The sequence below is a fragment of the Tyto alba genome, unplaced genomic scaffold (assembly GCF_018691265.1).
Source record: "Tyto alba isolate M040663 unplaced genomic scaffold, T.alba_DEE_v4.0 Super-Scaffold_2, whole genome shotgun sequence".
NCBI lineage: Eukaryota > Metazoa > Chordata > Aves > Strigiformes > Tytonidae > Tyto > Tyto alba.
The window spans coordinates 19,542,721-19,560,451 of NW_024881282.1; the positions used below are offsets into that span (position 1 = coordinate 19,542,721).

Here is a 17,731-nt window from a genome sequence, read left to right on the forward strand (position 1 = left end):
TACCAAGTATATGCAGGTGCACTTCATATGTATCATTATTGTTTATGTTACAATGTTCTCAGTGTTCCCTATGTACTACAGCAATCTCTAAAATACTACAATCTGGCCTCAAACTTCCATGAGCCCTCCTATCCTTCCACTGAAATACAAACTGGAGTTAAATTAAGTATCTGCTCAGGAGCTTGGACAGTTCTGCATCTCTTATAAAAGATTGCACCCGTGGAGGGCACAGAGGGCTAGGATGAATCACTATTACTGAAAAGATTGTAGGAGTTGAAGCTACAGTGTATATTAGCAAATGAGGAAGGTCATAGAAAAGATACACTATTGGTACTTACAAGTGAAAGTAGAGCTCATTGCTCAAAATTCATTAACTGGCAGAAGCTCAAAAGATAGATCTACCAAAATCTTTGTGATTTTACAGTTTTTATCATGCATGTTATTACATGTTCCCTTTTCATTGTTTTGTTATATTTTCAAATACACATGTGAAATAACTTTTGGCTGTGTGAAAATGATTTGTGTGTGCTTATGTAGGTAGAATCTCTTTCTGCAACTGGCCATCCCATAACTAGTTTGACAGATTTCTGCCAATGAATTCTATGCTGAACTACCTTCATGTTAAAAATCATCACCAATCTCTTGCTAATAAGTACAGCAGGCTGTTGACTGTAGCTTTCTTCTTCTAGGCATATAAATTGCCAGTGCAGGTGTACACAACTTACTATGTTTGGCTTTGGTATTATCTAAGTGAATGTGCAGCTTTCTTAAAATGTTTTACTTTAAGACAAATGCATTTTTCTTAATCAAATTTTTGTAGCTTGTGGGACAATTTATAATACTGGGTTTTCATCAATATTGTTGTGTGATCTTTTCTTTGCCTGTGAAAAAAGGCTTGGTTTGAAATGTGAGCAGTTGGAAAACAGCTTCATCTGAACAAAAAGAAGCTCAGATACCTAACAGGATTTGCTCAGTTTCTTCCTAACATGCACTGTTCACTACATTCAGGTTACAAGTGGCGAGAAGTATGAGAGATCACGTACAGCAAAATTACAGTTTAAGCTGAATACCTCTATCATCTTCTAAGGTCCTTTATCTTCCCATAGCTTGGAAAGATGCACACAGGGCCACGTGCTTAACTTTAGACCACTTTTCCTTCTCATATTTAAGGTCGTCTAGTTTACTGAGCAGCTCTTGCTCCTCCTGTCTGTCCTGTTCTCTTCTCCTTCCCTGTAGATACAGCAAGAGTTATCCTTTATTATACTGCATGTCTGACTGATAGTTTTTCTGAGATCAGGAAGCAATTTGAGTGTTTGGAAAATTTTGGGCAAATCTAGTAGCATTATTGATGATAGCTTTTGGAGGGCGAGTGTGCTGCAGGTAGGTCAACAGTTTTCTCAAGAATTTATTATTTTGATGGTAATTTTTCACAATTTCCAGTTAGTATCCAGTATAGATTAAAAAAAAAAAAAATTCCTAGAGGTAAAATGAGATACAGAGACTGTTGGTGATGTTTCCGTGGAGTATTCCAGTGGAGTATTCCAGTGGAGGGAGAGGGATGGGTGTTGGAAGTTAGGAGTAAGTGGAGAAGATGCTCTTTTTATTTTGATTATGTGATAGAAGACCTTTAACCTGCACTGGAACTACTTAATAGTAGAGTGGGACTGCAGAATGGTGATTGCAGAGTCTTTTTTTTTTTTTTTTTGTTCTAATAAAACTGCAGCTGCCACTTATATTCATCCTGTCTGTCTGTTGTTCATATACTTACTAGCTCACCACCTGCTCAACACACCTTTGGCTGAAGAACAAGAATGGAAACTTTTTGAAATATTCAGTTTCAAGGGTGAAAGTTTTACTGTATTTCAAAAAAGAACTGAAATAGATTTCTGTTGTAACTATAATGGGCTTAACTATGTGCTCATCATAATATGTTGTTTTAAAACAGTACTAGTGAAAAAAAAAAAATCATAATTCAGGACGGAAATTGCCGTAATATGTCCAGATTGTATTCTGTTAGTAAGGGGGTTTGATATTTTGAATGTTTTCTTAATTTCAAAGAAAAACTTTGAAAATGAATTTTAAAACAAAATTCTGCAGGTTAGCCATGCAACTCCTTAACATCTCTGGCAGACCCTTCTGGGTTAGGCAAGCTGTTTTAAAGTTTCATTTCTGTAAGCAAATAATTTAGGTACATTTAGGAAACGTCACAAATAATAATTTGGACAACAGAATCTAAGTAATCTTTATTGTTGGGATTAAAAAGTTAGAAATTATTTAGAAATATATAAATTTAACTGATGATACAGTGAGAGCATTTCAACTTTGCAAGAAGAAAAGCAGTATTGCTGTGGATTTTCATCCCAGGGCTCGTAATTGCTGAAATGGTTCAAGCGACCTGCAACATAATTTACCAGTAAGGTAACAGAGTTCAGAGTTTTCTGAACTTCTCATTACACATGAAAAAGAGATTACTTCCACTCTTACTTTTGCCATCAAAGGTGCCATTTAGCAGTAAAAGCAAAGGTAAAAAAATCAGCTACAATGGGAAATGGCTTTTCAGAAAGTAACTTTGAACTGTGTAGCTCTGAGTTCACTGAAAATTAATTATAAGAAATGTACAGCTTTTACTTGAAGAAGCAAGTCTCTGCTCAAGAGTAGAGTACCTCAGATATAGTAGTGTTACATCTGTAGATATTTGGGACCATTCCTTTTTTGGAGAAAGTCACAAATATATATAAAAGTTTGAAATTATCATAGTTGAAGTCTTACATTTCAGAGACCACAAAATCTAGAGCCTAACTTCTGAAATGCTTTTCTTGATTGAAATCGGTGTATTTCTTTAAAGCATTTTATATTATTAGGAGGATGTTACGATCTTTAGTAGTTCATAGTTCCTGGGTGCACTGTAGTTGACTAAATTGATGAATTACATTTAGCTATATATACTTTGTCACTTTACACATCATTAGTACAGTCATGTTTTTTGTGTAAAGTAACTGTAAAAACAGTATGTATGACAGTCAATTAAAGCTTGTTTCTTTTATGTTTGTTTTGGCATTTATCATGCATTCGCTTTGATATGTAAACAGCAGCTTATAGGTTTCATGGGAAGGAAGAAAGAAACTTCCGAATTTCTAATGTTGATGGCTAAATTGAGGTTGCCACATCTGTGTTGGAATAGACGATGGAACTGGACTCACTGTTATATTCTAAGAGTTTGTGTAGTTAATATAAATATTTAGTGTAAGGAAGCCAGATTTTCTTAATTTAGTCTGTAGTTACAGTGTTATCACATAGTCAATAAAAGAAAAAATACCGCCTTTTATTTCCAAGTTGTTTTGATAGTTTATTGTCTATAAATTTGTTTACTTTTTGTCCGTAAATGTCTTTATTTTGAAGTTTATGAAATTTAGTTTTCATGTAAAAGTTTATAAAAAAAATCTTCTGGCCTCAGTCATCATGTTTGAGAACTTCCTAAACTTAGATAGGTGTCATCATCTTCTTACACAAAACAACAGTAAGTTGAAGTCCAGTCCTACATGGTCTTGCATATTTTTTTTTTATATAGCATGTACTTTTTTAGCTTTTTAATATGAGTTGTAATGTCAGTTCTTTTGTGTTCACTTAAGAAATTGTAAAAATAGGTATGAGAATTGCAATTAGTTGTCTATATTAAGAGCAAATAATACAAACTTTTGTATGTATAGAGTTGTCAGTATCTGTGTACTTCAAGGTAGCCATATCTAATCTAAATTTTGAAGAAGGAATAAATAGCCAATAGTATTGAAATTTTGTGATTGAGAATAATATAATGTATAATATATACACTTCTGTGTGTACATGCTTACAAGCGTGTGTTACAAGCTCTAGTAATTGTCATGTATGTGAGTATATGAGTTAGTAATTTTAGCTGTTTGTAACTGTGAAGTTTATCAGTGCTTTGTGAAAGAATTTTGGTGTAAGTTTGCTTCAGTGGGAAGTAAGTTGTTTCCACATTACTTTTAGGCACTGGAGACTTTAAAAATGTTTGAAAAAAAGGATAGCAGAGTAAAGAGTGCAGCTGCAACAAACCTTTCATTCCTCTATTATTTGGTAAGTGTTTGCTTCAACAAAACCAGTTAAGAACTGCAGTTTATGAAGCAGCTTCTGCATTGTTGTAGCAATTTTTGTGTCTATCTAAATAATCCCTATAAACAACAAGAAACTGCATGTTAGATGAGTTATTCTGGAACACCCATTCTTGGCTGTAGTTGGTTTGGAGCATGTCCTTTGTCTCCTGTTGCTGGGAGGAAGAGTGAGATTGAGCCCCGGGCCACAGAAGTTATGCCTGCAGTGTGATTTGTGCAGAAGCTCAGCAGCTGCATTTAAAACTCAGGTCCTAAAGACCCTGGCTGAACTTCAGGACATGTAAAGTATGTAGTTTAGGCAGGTGTGTTTGTGTATGAAGCTTGTTGGGTATGGGTATTTTTTTTTGTTGTTTTTTTTTTTTTTAATATATACTACTTTGTTGCAACAAAGAAAACTTCCAGACTGAATGGGACAGAGTGGCAAAACACATCTCAAGTGTAAAGTTCTCTGAAACTTAAAAGAGGTGATCTGCCTTATGCAAGTACATAAGGAATATTTAGGACTGAAGAATATATTCTCTTTTTTCATCCTCAGTCTTTTGAAATTCCAGTGTATTTAAGAAGCCACATTTGCAAGAAAATTGACTGACAAATGACTAATACAAAGTTTGTTTTGTTTCATGTAGGAGAATGAATTGGCACAAGCAACTAACTATGCAGATTTAGCTGTAAATTCTGATAGGTACAATCCAGCAGCTCTGACTAACAAAGGAAATACTGTTTTTGCAAATGGAGACTATGAAAAAGCAGCTGAATTTTATAAGGAAGCTCTCAGGAATGATTCCTCATGCACTGAAGCACTTTATAATCTTGGTAAGCCAAAGGTGCTTTTGTGATTTAGCTTTTGGCTGAAGGTAACACTAGCGTTTCTGAGAATATGGCTTTCAAAGTTTTCTTATATGGAAATATATACAAATTATTATTACTTTATTGAGTAATTTATGTTATAGCAAGGTATTAATTTGTACTTCCTATCTATTCTGCAAAAAAATACCAATGTTAACATCATCTAGCAATTGCAAATAATTAATTCACTTTGAAGATAAAAATTTCTACAATCTACTAAAAATATATCTCTGTGTACCGTGTTCCTCTTTAATTTTTATTGGTTATTCTGTCAGTTAATATGCTGAAGTCATCTTCTTCTCATTGCATTAATATTGTAACCTTTATTTTTTAGGTTTAACATATAAGAAGTTAAACAGAATAGATGAAGCTTTGGATTGTTTTCTGAAACTCCATGCAATCCTTCGAAATAGTGCCCAAGTCCTTCACCAGATAGCAAACATGTATCTTTTTCTGGGTTATGATAAGGGATGACTGTTTTATTAAACTCATTTAATCTGAAATACGTGTTTCAGTCACAACACAACTACTTAAGAATTTACTGTAGTGTCCGTTTTAATTAGGATAATCATGCATAAATGCATTCTCTGATGTTTGTGAAAACAAGAACAGAATTTACAACCTTTTTGGTAATTTCAAGTGAAGCAAATGAAGAAATACATTAAGACTGTTCACATTGCGGGGAGTACATTTACATTCAGTATTAAATTGTGTCCTGAAATACTTCAAATGCTGCTGATTTTTAAAATGAAAATAATGTGACAAATGAAAGCACAATTGAGTAAAACCTTTATGAAAAAAATAATACAGTTAATAACCATTTTTAGAACAGAACTTCACTTTTTCAGATTAGTTAGTCCAGGTATAAGAAAATACTTGTGCTCCAGCAGTACAAAAGCTCAACAGATTGAAAAGCTGAGGAGGGGAGGAGTTGAATTTGCACATCACCAGTAATATTCTGCACTATGAATTTCTTTAACAATTCTTCTGAGGATGTGCAAACAATAATAAAATTCTCCCCAAGGCAGCGCAGATTTCAGTTTCTGTACTGCACTTTTAAGAACAGGGAAGGTAATAAAAATACATTTTAGTCAGTAAACTAAGTAACCTCTAAAAATACAAAAGGGCTGTGATCTCTATTCCTTGTATAGCCCCTTTATAACAGCATCAATTGCCCTACAACTCCCAATTCCCATCTGGGGGAGAATTGCTCTGCTCCACTGCTGTGTAAAACTGTTTTTCACCAATACTCAAAGGCTTTTTCCGTGAAGGATAGGGTGCAACAGAAACTGAAAAAACATGTTGGGCAGTAGCTTCAGCTCACATTGCTGCAGGGGTCTGATCTGTTGTGCTGCTCAGGGGTGACTGAGGAGGAGACAGCACACTGCAGGCTTTATCACAGCTAAAGCTGCTTCTGTTCTCTGGACCAGAATCGTACACTGCGCTATGCTTCTTAGACATATAGCAGAAAGTCTCACTCAGGCAAGTCTGTTCATGAGGACAGCAGTTTTACCTGATCACTTACTTTAGGATAAAATGATGTATTATGAAAAACTAAGCAAGTTGCAAAGGGTACAAATAAATCACCTGGTTTTCACACTTCATTTTTATAGATGCAGAAGTCAAAGTAAAACTAGCAACAGAGAGAGGGGAGAACCAAGCTCAAAGTCTTGTTGAGCCCAAAGTGTTAAGCCTCTGAATATTTCTCTTTCTTCAGCATAACAAATACTTTGTGATATGAATGAAATTATGAAAGAATTTTTTTTTTTTTTTTAAAAAAAAAGCCAGTCTATTTCCACACTACAGTGACTGGTGTATCTGTCCAGCATGTGGATTACATTATGTAAAGTAGTATGAGTTCTGAGTAAATCAAAGTATCATGAGTCCTTGACCGAAGAAAACTCAGATATGAGATCATGGAAGATCCCAATCAAGCCATAGAGTGGCTCCTGCAGTTGATCAGTGTAGTACCAACTGATCCACATGTACTTTCAAAGCTGGGGAAATTATATGATAATGAAGGTGATAAATCTCAAGCTTTTCATTATTACTATGAGGTACTTGCTCTTTATTGCGTTTCCAATGCACTTTGTCATAAAGAAAAATTTTCCATAGGTTCCTAGATTGAATTAACAATTGATTCATTTAAACTTTTTAAAATGTTATCCAAAAAAGAAAATAGAAAAGATATTTTGGGGGAGAGAGTTGACAAAGTCTAATTTTTACAGTCGGATCACACATAGCTTGTGTTTCCACATGGTATGTGACCTCAGACTTTCATTTTTCATATGGTTGTTGTTTACACTGGCCCCTAACAATTTTAATTTAAAATATAGTCTGAGATGAAATAAAAAATGGATATAATAAATGTAATTTGAAGGTGTGTAACATGACTGTGTTAATTGGAAGCTATATCTGTCTAATGGAAATGGAGACACATATGTAGTGTATAATGTGTATATAATATGTTTTCATAGTATGGCTACACATTATGTATACACAGTTCCCTAAAGACAGGCATCTTCTCTCATTTCAAACCAACTACAATACTGTCTATAGTTTCTACAGATTCTTCTGTTTTTGCTGCAATCTGAGAGTTCTTTTTATGTGTGTAAAGCAAGAATGACCAAAGGCTGTGTTGCAGTCTGAATACTAGTGGAGCTGTGCTTGATGATAATTTTGCTGCCTATTTCAGTGGTAATTTCTAAAAAGCTGAAAATGCTGTTTATGTATATAAGTATTTCATGGAAAAGAATGCTTTTACATGAGTTTTCCAGCAGACTGATTTGAGTGTGGAATTGTACATGTATTTGCTAGCATTGTTTAATGTTTTAGGTATCTTATTCGCATATAGACATGATCTAAGTAAGCATTTTTGCTGTTGCAAACTGTTTAAAATATTTCAAATAAGGCTAGATGGAAAATGTGACAGACTCATCTTGGGTAACTTCTAAAAAGCATTCTGTAATTAGAAAACTTGGCATGCCTTTTTTTTTTTTTCTCAGGATTACTTAGTATAGCACACTACTTCTATTCATCTATTACACGTTTTTGGCATCTGGAGAATTAAACACTTGAGTAAGATATTCCAGAAGTAACATAAAGATGTTGTTTATCACTAAAATTGTGTTTCTTTCACCTTTCCTATTTTGTCAGTCATACCGGTATTTCCCTTCAAACATTGAGGTCATTGAATGGCTTGGAGCCTATTACATTGACACCCAGTTTTGTGAAAAAGCCATTGAGTACTTTGAAAGAGCAGCACTTATCCTGTAAGTAGTTATTATTTCATGCCTACTTGAATATTTTGTGATTAGACATACATAAGTATACCTAGAGATAAATTAGTTTGATAACTTCAATACTATAAGTAAAAAGATTATTTGGGATATTACTTAGTTTTCTCAATTTTCTGTTCGTTTACAGTGTGGTTTTGCTCTCACTGTGCAATTTCAGTGTTAGGTAAGATCCTTTATTGGACCCAGGATAGCATTATAGAATGGTTTGGTTGGGAACCAAAGATCATCTAGTTCCAACCCCCCTGCCAGAGGCACAGACACTTTCTGCTATACCAGGTTGCGCAAAACCCTGTTCAGCCTGACCTTGAACACTTCCAGGAAGGGGTCATCAACAACTTCTCTGGGCAACCTGTTCCAGTGTCTCACCACCCTCACAATAAAGAGTTTCTTCCTTCAATCTGATCTAAATCCATTCCCTTTCAGTTTAAAACTGTTGTCCCTTGCCCTATCACTACACTCCCTGATAAAGAGTCCCTCCCCATCTTTCCTGTAAGACTTCCTTTCAGTACTGGAAGGCCGCTATAAGGTTTCCCCGGAGCCTTCTCTTCTCTAGGCTGAACAACCCCAACTCTCTCAGCCTGTCCTCGTAAGGGGAGGTGATCCAACTCCCTGATCATCTTCGTGGCCCTTCTCTGGACCTGTTCTAGCAGATCCATGGCCTCCTTATGTTGGGGACCCCAGAACTGAACACAATACTCCAGGTGGGGTGTCAGCGGAGCAGAGGAGAGGGGGAGAATCACCTTCCTTGACCTGCTAGTCACGCTTCTCCTGATGCAGCACAGGATGTGGTTGGCTTTCTGGGCTGCAAGCACACATTGCTGGCTCGTGCTCAGTTTTTCATTTGCTAATACCTGCAAGTCCTTCTCTGCAGGGCTGCTCTCAATCCACTCATCGCCCAGCCTGTATTTGTGCTTGGGATTGCCTTGACCCATGTGCAGGACCTTGCACTTGGCCTTGTTGAACTTCATGAAGTTTGCATAGGGCCACCTCTCCAGGTCCCTCTGGATGGCATCCCTTCCCTCCAGCGTGTCAGCCACACCACACAGCTTGTTGTCATTGGCAAACTTGCTGAGAGTACACTCAATCCCACTGTCCGTGACACTGACAAAGACGTTAAACAGCGCCGGTCCCGATACCTGCCCGTGAGGAACGCCACTCGTCACTGGTCTCTGCTTGGACATCGAGCTGTTGACCGCAACTGTTAGAGTGCGAGCATCCAGCCAAGTGGTCCATCCGTCAAATCCACGTCTCTCCAATTTAGAAACAAGGATGTCGTGAGAGACAATGTCAAATATGTTGCACAAGCCCAGGTAGATGACATCATTTGCTCTTCCCTTATCCACAAACACTGTAATCTTGTCGTAGAAGTCCACCAAATTTGTCAGGCACAGTTTGCCCTCAGTGAAGCCATGTTGGCTGTCACTCATCACCTCCTTGTTCTCCGTGTGCCCTAGCATAGTTTCCAGGAGGATCTGCTCCATGATCTTGCTGGAAACAGGTGAAGGCAACTGGCCTGTAGTTCCCTGGGCCTTCTTTTTTTCCCTTTTTAGAAATGGGGGTTATGTTTCCCCTTTTTCAGTCAGTGGGAACTTCACTGGACTGCCACAACTTCTCAAGTATGATGGATAGTGGCTTAGCCACTTCATCTGCCAGTTGCCTGAGGACCCACAGATGCATCTCATTGGGTCCTATGGACTTGTGCACCTTCAGGTGCATTAGATGGTCTCAAATCTGATTTTCTTCTGCAGTGGGCAGTTCTTTGTTCTCTCAGTCCCTGCCTTTGCTTTCTGTGTCTTGCTTGGGTGATGTGGCCGGAGTGCTTGCCAGTGAAGAAGTGAATACTGAAGCAAAAAAGTAATGAGTATTATAATCTCTTTTTTTTCTATCCTCTGCCATTAAACACAGCTCTGTATTGGGGAGCAGCTCTCCTAAGCCACCAAGACTTTCTTCGCTGTGGCTTTATGTGAAATACTTCCTTTATATTATTTTATCATGTGGTGGGGATTTGATGGTTTAGATAGATGCATCTTTTAGCAGTTCTTGCTGCATTTACACTTTTCACATAACTTCCATAAAAAATAATATTACAAATAACGTATAGAAGTAAACAAAAATGTGCCATGCAGAATTAGCAATGGTCAGCAAAAATAAGTTGACAGATTTTGTTGCTCCTGATAGAGATACTTGAAATAGAGTGAATTCAGTTCTGCAACTTAATTGCTGAAATCGTCCTTTAGCAGAATATGATTCACTTACAATATATAGGCCATATATTTTATTTTGGATCAGAAAGGGAGCTTACCAGACAAATGCTTAATAGACAAAAATTTGGTCAAATTTAAATTTGTTACTGAGAGTTCAAACAATTCTAAAAAGTTATGCATACGGTCTTATTATGTGGAAACAAATATTGGTATGTTTCTGAAGAATTTTTTGTTAATACACCAACTAAAATTAATGCAACTAAAGTTTACTCCAACAAATGTGAATTTCTCTGTGTTGTGGTTTGGGAAACCTGTCAAAAGTCAGGCTAAACAAAACACAGTTATTGCTTGTCTAGTAATGATCCAAAAATTTGACATTCTTTTTGTTCTGTGAATCTGAATGATGTGCATGAACAAGATAGTGTGTGAACAAAAATCTATACATTATTCAAGGCAAGATTATCCTGTGAATAGGTTGTAAAAAAATACTAATTCTGTTTTTGAAAGAGCTTGAGTTTGAGTAGACATTAATTATAGAAGAGAAAATCCAAGTTTTAAATAAGGATTAAAAACTGAAACAAAAATAAATGGAAAAACGTAGACCACCCAAATTGTGGTATAATTATAAAGAAATAGAGATGTAGTTTAGATAAAAATACACAGGAGGCAGTTAACAGAAATCACAGTTCACATGTTTGCCAGCGTTATTTTCACTATAAATACTGGCCACTTAAAAAAGTTATATTTTAGTCAAACTAAGAGATTGCATATGCTGGTGTTCATGGCCTTCTTAGTAACTTTAGAAATAAACAGCTGAAACTAAAAAGATTTATTTCACAATCTTGTTTTGGCAAAGATCTAAATATTTTATGCTTCATGTTACACTTAGTCCAGGCATGAAACATGAAGTACATGGATTGTAAAATACTGAAAAATGAAATTCTTCATTGCTATTTGTAACTATAATCTATTTGTAATACAGAGAAATTATTTCTCTTTGGGATGAGATTGTTAATAGTAGATAACAGAACATGGATATTTCAGTGTTTATTTGGTATTAAAAATAGAATCTAGATATGCTAACTGATAAATATGAATGTTGGGTTATAAATTGCTACTAATTGTAAAGAAATCTACATTTTAAAATTATAACTTCATTTTAACTCTGACCAGCATTTTTTAGTTTAATGTAGTTTAGTGTATTCAGTGTTTTAATCATAATAATTACATTTTAAATTGCATTCTAAGATAACATGTTAGACAACTGAGAAACGGTTTTTCATTATTTCACATTTTACCAGCGTGCACAAATCTATCACCAATAAAAAGAGTTGTGCAGCTAGTGCTGGATGCTGACAATTAGTCTCTCTAGAATTTTCATACTGAACTGTAATAAGCTTTATTATGGTTTCTGTTTGGCTGCCTTTATTGTTTGCAGGAGACATATTCAGCTGAAACTGAAAAAGGTGAAGCAGCTATCTTTCATAAGCTTGTTTGGCAACTACCAAGCAAACAGATTATTTAGAGTTAAAAACGCAAAATGTCCTGTGTATGACTGGAGGGAAAAACTGAAGAGAATAAGTACTAAACTATTCTGAAAATGTTAGCATATAGTGCCTTTGGGATATGCTGCTGTTGAATTGTAAGCCACATGTGAAAAGTGCTTTAGTTTATAGAACATTCTTACACTGTTGACATGAAAATTTCCTAATTTTCACATTATCTTGATAAGAATGAAGACACAAGCAGTTTTGTTGTACATTCTCAAACATCTCAGATATTTTCTCTGACCATAGCTATCACCATTATGTGAAAGAGAAGGACAGGTAGTAGCTAGGGCACCAAGGAGGTGTCACAGAGGAGAAACCGGGTTGAAGCTGTAAGTGGGGAATGTGCTTCCTGGCAGGGATCCCTTGGGCGCGTGTGGGACCCTACTGGTCCCTTCCTCAGAATACAGTTTAGCATTTTCTCCTCCCTCATTTCATGGTTCTGTACCTCAAACAAAGATTAGTGGTTCACATGTCAGGTCTACTAATTGTGTCTGGTGCACAGAATTATGAGCAGAGGAGAGACTACAACATAGGACTACAAATGACATTGGGGCCTGAACACAAAAGCATAATGCAAGGGTAGACTGTGTTTGAAGTGAGCAGGCTAAATTCTTCCTAGGAAGGTAATATGCAAGGTGAAAAATTTTAAGAGTAGTTTAATAGTAGGTCTTCACCAATGCTATGCAGATTATTTCGCTTACTCATTGTTTGGCAGTGTTCATAATTTTATTTTATTTATATGCAGACCGACACAAGTGAAGTGGCAGCTGATGGTTGCCAGTTGCTACAGGAGAAGCGGTAAGTTCTGTAACTTTTTTTGTAATTGGTTGTAGGTTTGTAACATTTCTTGTAATTAGTTGGGGTTGTTCAGCCTGGAGAAGAGAAGCCTGGAGAATGTATGAGGGGTGTTTACGAGAAAGATGGAGAAGGACTTTTTACCAGGGCCTGTAGTGATAAGACAAGGGGCAACAGTTTTAAACTGAAAGAGGGTAGACTTACATTGGACATAAGGAAGAAATTTTTTATCGTGGGTGTGGTGAGGCACTGGAACAGGTTGCCCAGAAAAGTTGTGGATCATCATTGGAAGTGTTCAAGGCCAGGTTGGACAGGGCTTTGAGCAGCCTGGTCTAGTGAAAGATGTCCCTGACCATGGCAGGGGAGCTGGAACTAGATGATCTTCAAAAGTCCCTTCCACCCCAAACCATTCCATGATTCTATGATTTGGGGTTTTTTGATTGATGTTTTGATTTTTTTTTTCTTTTGATCTTTTCTGTCTTACGTGAATACTGGTCCTAATGTTGGTTTGAAAGTTCAGTTACATATTATTTTGTTATGAATTTTCTGTGTGTGTGTAATAAAACATGACTTTTAAGTCCAGGAAGTGTGCCTGCACTGACTTATGCATGAAACACTCCTTGTGCAGTTAAACAAGTAAAATAAAGACAGTATAGCATAAATGATCTGGTAGAAGGGTTTTATTATGTAATTATACTACCATCCGATCTAACATAAGTAATTAGATTTTAAAGTTGCTTAATTCCCATTCCTTTTCAACAGCAGGTATAACTTTTCGATAGTAAAATAGTATTTACATTACACAAACAAAAGACAGTCTCAATGGGTATTTTCTTACTGGGAATATAATACGCCAGGAAGCAAAACAGAAAGAGACTAGTCTTTCTGGGTTTTTTCATTACCTGAAATGCATTCAAGACACTGGCTGATGTAAATGATACTATTCTTTCTTGCAGTCCCATTTTGCCACTCTCTTTTATGCCTCTTTAGAATTTTGCAGAACAGACTTCCATAATAAGTGCATTTTCTCACTCTGCTCAGCTATTTAATACAACATTGAGGAAAGGAACAGGGTCTAGGGAAGTCAGTGAATTCAGAGCAGTCAGCACCACACAAAACCAGACAGATTAACTGTTTTCCCAGCAAAGGAACACAATGGTTTGGGCTGCTTTTTAGATCACTTATGATTTGTTGGCAAAAATTTCCAGATTGTGGTGTTAACACATAGCAGGTCAGTTTGATCTCTGCCTTGTGCTAGGAAAATAAAAATAGTGATATCTTGACAAACTTCTTTGTCAAATACTTTATGGATATGAGGTTTTAGATTTACAGGGTCTACCTGTCCATTCCATAATAATCAAGCTGAACCAAAATTGAAAGCAAAAGTCTTAAAGAATAATTACTTTGCTACCAGGTCTGGGCAAAGGAGAGACGTGCAGTTAGTATTCTGATGGAAGGAAGGACAGGCAAAGCTCAGCTGTTACACGTTTCCGTTTGACCAATCCATACATTTTCAGCCTCAGATAAGCCGTGGTATGCTTGATAGCAGCTTGTCTAATAGATGTGTCATGGAACAGCAGAGTGCTAGAGGTAGGACAGAAAAGGGCAAAATTGGGAAGCTCCTTTTCATTAACGGTGTTACTTACAGAGCAATTTAGACTGTTTTCAGATGCTCTTAATTTTTACTATCAGTAATCAAAGAATGTTAAGCTTGGTTTTCTCAAATCTGGTCTTTACAATATTAAATCATGTACTCAAACTGAAAAGATGAAGTGATGTTAAACTGTATCAATTTCTCATCAGATACTCTTTTTTATGTTTGGATATGTGGATAGGAGATGTTTGTTTTGTTTGCAGGTAACTACCAGAAAGCTCTAGAGAAATACAAAGTCATTCACAGAAAATTCCCAGAGAATGTTGAATGTAAGTTCATTGGATGGTACAACCATCCAAGGAAACTTTGTTACATTGAATATGTGTGTTAGTAGTGCTATGATATAAGTATTTTTCATATGAAAATATTTTAATGAACTAACACTTTTATGCATGCTAATGCTGCACGTCTTCTGTCACAACACTAAAGCGTGATTTAAGAAATACTAGGGTAACTTTAACTGTAGTGGATTGGTTGAGTTCTTCCTCATACATGTTTCCTAAATTTTACAACTATGTAACTTATTTAATCTTTCTTATGATAAAATATATGTATTTTTACCTCTAGTCCCTGCTAGTTGAAACTCCTGCTGTGAGTTTATAGATATGAGAAAATCTTACTGTTAAGTTTTACCCAAGCCAGGCCTTCCAAAAGGATGTAGAGGGTGAGATTTTGTTAGTGGATGAACCAGTCTCTGGAAAATCCATAGAGAATTTTAAACTAACCTACAGGAAACATACGTTTGAAGAGTTAAGACTTTTTGCAGAGTCACTCACACCTGTACTCTAAATGAAAAAGCCCTGTAGAAAATAGGGGTTGTCACCAGTTGTGAAAACATCCTCTTACATCCCACACTGTTTCTCACTAATTCCAAAAGATGAGGTTGTCACTGACAAGCCTGCTCTTTTAAATACTATGTGGGAAGAACATTCGCTGTATTTTAAAATAAAATTGTATCGTTCTGCTTTAGCAAACTTACTGCTTTTTTTAGGAGGAATGATACAGCTCTGTTGTACCAGAGAAATTCAGTAGTATGACTCCTCAAAGTTAGAAGCAAAATGTCATGTTCATATTGGTCACACATATTTCAGAGGGGTAGGGTATTTAGTAAACCTTTTAGAATGCTATTATTTTTCTGTATGTAGTTTCTACAAATTATAAAATGGAGGCAGGAGTTAGACAAGACAATTTAACCGAATTAAAAGTTTTCTGCTGCTGAAACAATGGTTCTTCACTCATCCCTCTGTGGCCATGTGCTTCCAACCATCTTCCCTATCCTCAATCTGCTGCTTGTCTGTTCCCTCAGTGAACACGTTCAGCTCCCTAAACCAGCAGAAAACTAACTTCTCACAAAATGAAAGTAATGTATTTGTAAAAGCAGTCAGGAGCGTAATGGATCATGTGCTTGTTTCTGCTTCAGAGGCCGTTCTTTCAAAAGGGTGTTGACAAACACATAGGAGCAGAAACTGTTTTTGGAGTTTGGTATAGTGTCTCAGGAGACTGTTTTCAGGGGTTCTTTTGATTCTATCATACAGTTATAGTCAATCTTCATGTCTTGTTTGTTTTTTTTTTTAATTCTATAAATAGTAATCTTTAAAAAAATCAACCACAGCAACAGAAAAAACAAGCTGTTCTGATTCGTTCTGCATTTGTAAAGTTGTTTTCAGAAAAATGCTATTGATAGTGGCTCCTTGGTAATAACTTGGTATCATTATGCTTTATAGTTTCCAAACTATTTTGAAAATGTCAAGAGTTCTGAGCCAGATGAGATAGTATGTCATGTGCCTTCTACATACATAAATGGTATTTGTACTGCTCGTGGATATAGACTCACAGAAAATGTTGAATTATTTGCAGAGTATCACAACTTGCACAGAGTCACCTTGTGTTCAGTTATTTGCGTTGTTTTTTGCCAATTTGTATGTCCAGTTCTGTTAGGCTGCAGTTGTAGTTTGACCTGCTTGTAAGCCTTTTTTTTAACAATGTTCTACTTTTCAATTAGGCCTCCGATTTTTAGTTCGTCTCTGCACAGATATGGGGCTGAAAGAAGTCCAGGAATATATGACAAAGCTCAAGAAAGTAGAAAAATTAAAAGAAATAAGAGAACAGGTAAGCTTGTTTGTTTCTGTGATTTTACAGTATCGCTGAGTACATAGATGAAGGCAAAATAGTGTTTATGATACTTCAAGATAAACTGTGTATTAATTTCCTGGTTTAGAGAGGCTTGTGTTTTGTGGTTTTTGGGGTTTTAGTTTAAATTACCGATCAGCCTTGTATCTGTCTGGTCTTTAAGCACCAGATTTTCTGTGATTTTAATACTAGTGAAATATGGGTTATATAGATGCGATGCGAATGCTGGAGCCACCCACATAATTCAATGTCTCTGGAATGTTGTCTTTCCTACTTATTTGCCAGACTGCAGAAAGTATATTTATGAGCCAAGTAATGATGCAACTGTAGGGACAGAAGGGGAGACTAAGAATTTGTCCATGTAGTAGAACTCCTTTTTGCTATACAGAAAGCTTTAACATTGACAGATTATATAGGTAGAAGTAAATTTTTCATGTTAGTGCCAATTTTTAAATGGAAAAAAAAATTTAATGGGAAAGCTACAGGCTGTGAATAACTTGTGTTCTGTTCAGAGGAGTTGAGCATACGTGTGTGTGCACATGCATGCATTGTTTTCTTGCTATTTCTGTGATAAAGTAAGATTTTAAAATTAAAATGAGCTTCCTGTTTGGAAAACATTATCCATACTGTTGAGCCACAAAATGTTGAAGCTTTCCCTTCCTGTCCAGGAATTGCCTCAAAGCTACATAGTCACATTAGGACACCTTAAGTCTTACCTAATTTACTCTGCTCCTGGTAACACTTACTGGCTCCCTTTTGATGTCAGGTAATGTGTAAAATGCATCCTTAGTTACTTCAATTCCAGAGAGTCTGAGTATGCACATACACACTAGGGTGTTTTAAAAATAGAATTCACAAAGGGAAACACTGATCAAAGGATTCCAAATTTATGCTACAACCTTATGGGGGGTGGGGCTAGTTTAAATATACTGGTCTGGATTTTCAGTAAATACAAAATTGAAAGCACTTGGAAAAATGGACAAAAGAAAGCAGTCCACAAATGTAGTGGGGCTAATATTCCTCCATGTCTCTCCCATAATGGTATCAGTAACTAGAACAGATAACCAGATATAAGGTTCCCATTCTGCAAAACTCACAATTATCTCTCTGAAGTGTGTTAAACAGG

The 17,731-nt window shown here is 36.2% G+C and overlaps 1 protein-coding gene across 2 annotated transcripts in view; it reads left to right on the forward strand.

Moving 5' to 3' along the window:
* Positions 1 to 17,731, forward strand: part of IFT88 (intraflagellar transport 88) — a 49,070-nt gene that overhangs the window by 17,398 nt on the left and 13,941 nt on the right. For both annotated transcript variants that reach the window (XM_032991090.2, XM_032991091.2), the window contains exons 16-23: positions 4,006 to 4,092; positions 4,754 to 4,940; positions 5,308 to 5,416; positions 6,880 to 7,030; positions 8,130 to 8,245; positions 12,772 to 12,824; positions 14,679 to 14,744; positions 16,478 to 16,584. In XM_032991090.2, the coding sequence (XP_032846981.2) occupies positions 4,006 to 4,092; positions 4,754 to 4,940; positions 5,308 to 5,416; positions 6,880 to 7,030; positions 8,130 to 8,245; positions 12,772 to 12,824; positions 14,679 to 14,744; positions 16,478 to 16,584 (876 nt within the window). The remainder of the gene's footprint in view (positions 1 to 4,005; positions 4,093 to 4,753; positions 4,941 to 5,307; positions 5,417 to 6,879; positions 7,031 to 8,129; positions 8,246 to 12,771; positions 12,825 to 14,678; positions 14,745 to 16,477; positions 16,585 to 17,731) is intronic.